General features: G+C 55.2%; 1 protein-coding gene across 1 annotated transcript; it reads right to left on the reverse strand.

Annotated features, from left to right (window-relative positions):
* Window positions 1–1,554: 1,554 nt before the first annotated feature.
* Window positions 1,555–2,250, reverse strand: TUSC1 (tumor suppressor candidate 1; the record flags this gene model as incomplete). Its single annotated transcript, XM_079548721.1, has 1 exon — window positions 1,555–2,250. One exon carries the CDS (start codon window positions 2,248–2,250, stop codon window positions 1,555–1,557), a length of 696 nt encoding a protein of 231 aa, XP_079404847.1.
* Between the last annotated feature and the right edge of the window lie 593 nt (window positions 2,251–2,843).

Here is a 2,843-nt window from a genome sequence, read left to right on the forward strand (position 1 = left end):
CCACCGTGAAACATGCTGGTAAAGCGGACAATCCTACAGCTGTTGGGTGATTGTACCCACTTGTAATTCCTGAGCATTTAATTTACTCAGACATTTCTAAGAATGCTAAGAATTCTATTAATGTAGAATATATAAAACAAGCAATCAAGTAATCAAGCAGTACATCCAAACAACACCACCCAAGATTCATCAACAAGTCACAACTACACCATGTGACACTTTTTATTATATTTTGAGAGCACATTATTTGATGCTGCAAATCCAAAGAGATAGGTAGAATCACCAGTGTTGCAAATGTCCTCTAAGACCATCCAATCCTACTGTCCACATATCACTAGTATGTTCTCACTAAACCAAGTCCCTTAGTTGACACCGCAGTGATTACTGAATACCTCCAGGGATGGTGACTCCATCACCTACCTGGGCAGCCCATTCCAGTGTGTGACCATTCTTTCAGAGAAATTTTTTCCTAATACCCAACCCAAACCTCTCTTGGTGCAACTTGAGGCCATTCCCTCTGGTCCTATCACTAGTTACATGGGGAAAGAGACCAAACCGCACCTTGCTACAACCTCCTGTCACGGAGACTTGTGCTCCAGACTCTTCACAGCTTCATTACCCTCCTCTGGCCATGCTTCAGGGCCTTGATGTCTTTCTTGAAGTGAAGGGCACAAAACTGAACACAGTACTTGAAGCATGGCCTCACAAGTGTTGAATACAGGGCGACAATCACCTCCCTCATAGTGGCTACACTATTTCTGATACAAGCCACAAGTGTCAGTAGACACTTCATAAGAGGTTTATGCTGATACTATATAGAAGAATAACAACTACTCTCTTCAAAAGCTATATTCAGAAGTATGTGGAAGAGTGGATTTCACACCTTTTATTGTTAGACATTCAAATAGAGTACTATAAGAAACCAGTCCTAAAACTAAAAACACCAGAGAACTGGTGTTCTTCGCAAGTTATCATTATAAATAGTGTACTTTCTAAAGGAAGATGGGTCAGAAAAATGATCTGACTTTGAGGAACTGCATTACAGAGGCCTGAAGTGTGATTCTCCTAGAATTCCAAAATAACTGCCAGTCACAAATCACACTTGAGATAACCACTTGCTTGGTCACGTTTTTATTTAACAACTGTGATTTTACGTGGAAGTGTGAAATACAAATCAGTATTTATGTGAAGGTGAACAAAGTCCATCCTTAGAGACACAGGTGCCATTTCTCATTCAGGCAACGCAGAGCTCCACAGGACCGCACCACAGGCTCTCACAGGAGTGCTGCTGACATAACAGATGACTAGGAACTGGCTAGAGCCATCTTCTGATGTGTGCTACGAGGCCTACACGATCCTGTCTACAGCACAGTTCTGAGGTGACGCGGGACCAACAGGGGTGATTCTCTCCACAACAACGGCGGCTTTGAGTCCTTCTTCGACTACAGCGTCGGCCTCTTCTAAGCGTCCCTTTCCCGGCTCCTCCAACGCTGCTCAGACACACGTTTAAACGAAGGGACCGCAGCCCGCTCTGCTCTCGGGAAGCAGCTTCCCTCAGCGCGGTCCTCCCCCGGGGCTGCGCGGGGCGGGCGGAAGGACACCACCGCCCCCATCTCCGCTGAGCCTCCCGCAGGACAGCACCGCCTCCTCCTCCACCTCGGAGCCGCCCAGTGGGGCGGCGTCGCGCTCGACCGGTTCGAGAGCGGAGGGTGGCCGCGCTTCGTCCCTCCGCAGCTCCTGCACCTCCCCGCCGCCCAGCTCTGCGAGCTCCCGGCAGCGCTGCAGATGCTGCAGGACGCGGCGGTGCTTCTCCTGCAGCCGCTCCAGCTGTGCCCTCAGAGTCTCCGCTTCCCCACCCTGGTCCGGCCGCTCGCCCTTTTCTGGCTCGTGGGGGCCGGGCCCCAGCAGGGCCTGGCGGAAGAGGCAGCGATTCTCCCGGCGCAAGCGGCGGTTCTCGAGGCGCAGCCGCACGTTCTCGAGGCGCAGCCGCGCGTTGTGCCACTCGCGCTCCTCTCGCTGCCGCAGCGCCTCGCAGTGGCTGGCCGCCAGGTCCGCGTAGCGCTCCGCCAGCTGCTGCGGGCAACCCCGCGATTGGCCCCGCCAGCCCTTCTCGCCGCCCGCCTCCAAGAGCTCCTCTGGCCCGCCGGCGCCGCGGCCCCCCCTGCCGACCCCGGCGGCCAGCCCCGCCCGGCCTCTCCGCAAAGAGCCGTTACAGCCCCAGCGCCCGTCCACCGCGCACACGCGCCTCATCCGTGCCGTTCCCGCCGCCGCCGTGGTGGCCGCCGCCGCGGGAGGAGGGAGGGGAGGAGGAAGGGAAGAGGGAAGCGCACTGCGCGCCGGCGCCGCTGTATGTAAATAGGGGCGGGGTTTCCCTGTCGGCGGGGCGGTGCCGTGGTGGGAGCGCGGAGTTGCTGCGCCCTGAGGCGGGCTGCTGCGGGCCGCTGTGATATTCGGCGGTGCGCTGCTGCGCAGCTGTGCCAGGGTTGCGGCGTGCCGTGTGCCGTGCCCCACGCAGGATATCGGCGTCCATCCTTCCACCTGGCGAGATGGGGTGTCGATAGCTGGCACCAACCAGCAGTGCAGTTAGACGGAAACTTGTCGAGTGTGTGCTCTTCGTGTCTGTAGAGTCCTAGAATGATAGAATATCTGGAGTTAGGCCATGCTTCTATGATTTTGTGAGTTGGAAGGGGTGATAAGGATCACTAGTTCTGGCTCTACACAGGACTACCCAAAATCCAAAACCTGTTTCTGAAAGTGTTGTCCAGTTTGCTGCTTGAACCCACTGCCTGTTCCATGCCTGCTGCGCTCTGGTGTATATCGTTTTGCTGATATCCAGCCCGACC

The sequence above is a fragment of the Tetrao urogallus genome (assembly GCF_951394365.1).
Source record: "Tetrao urogallus genome assembly, chromosome: Z".
NCBI lineage: Eukaryota > Metazoa > Chordata > Aves > Galliformes > Phasianidae > Tetrao > Tetrao urogallus.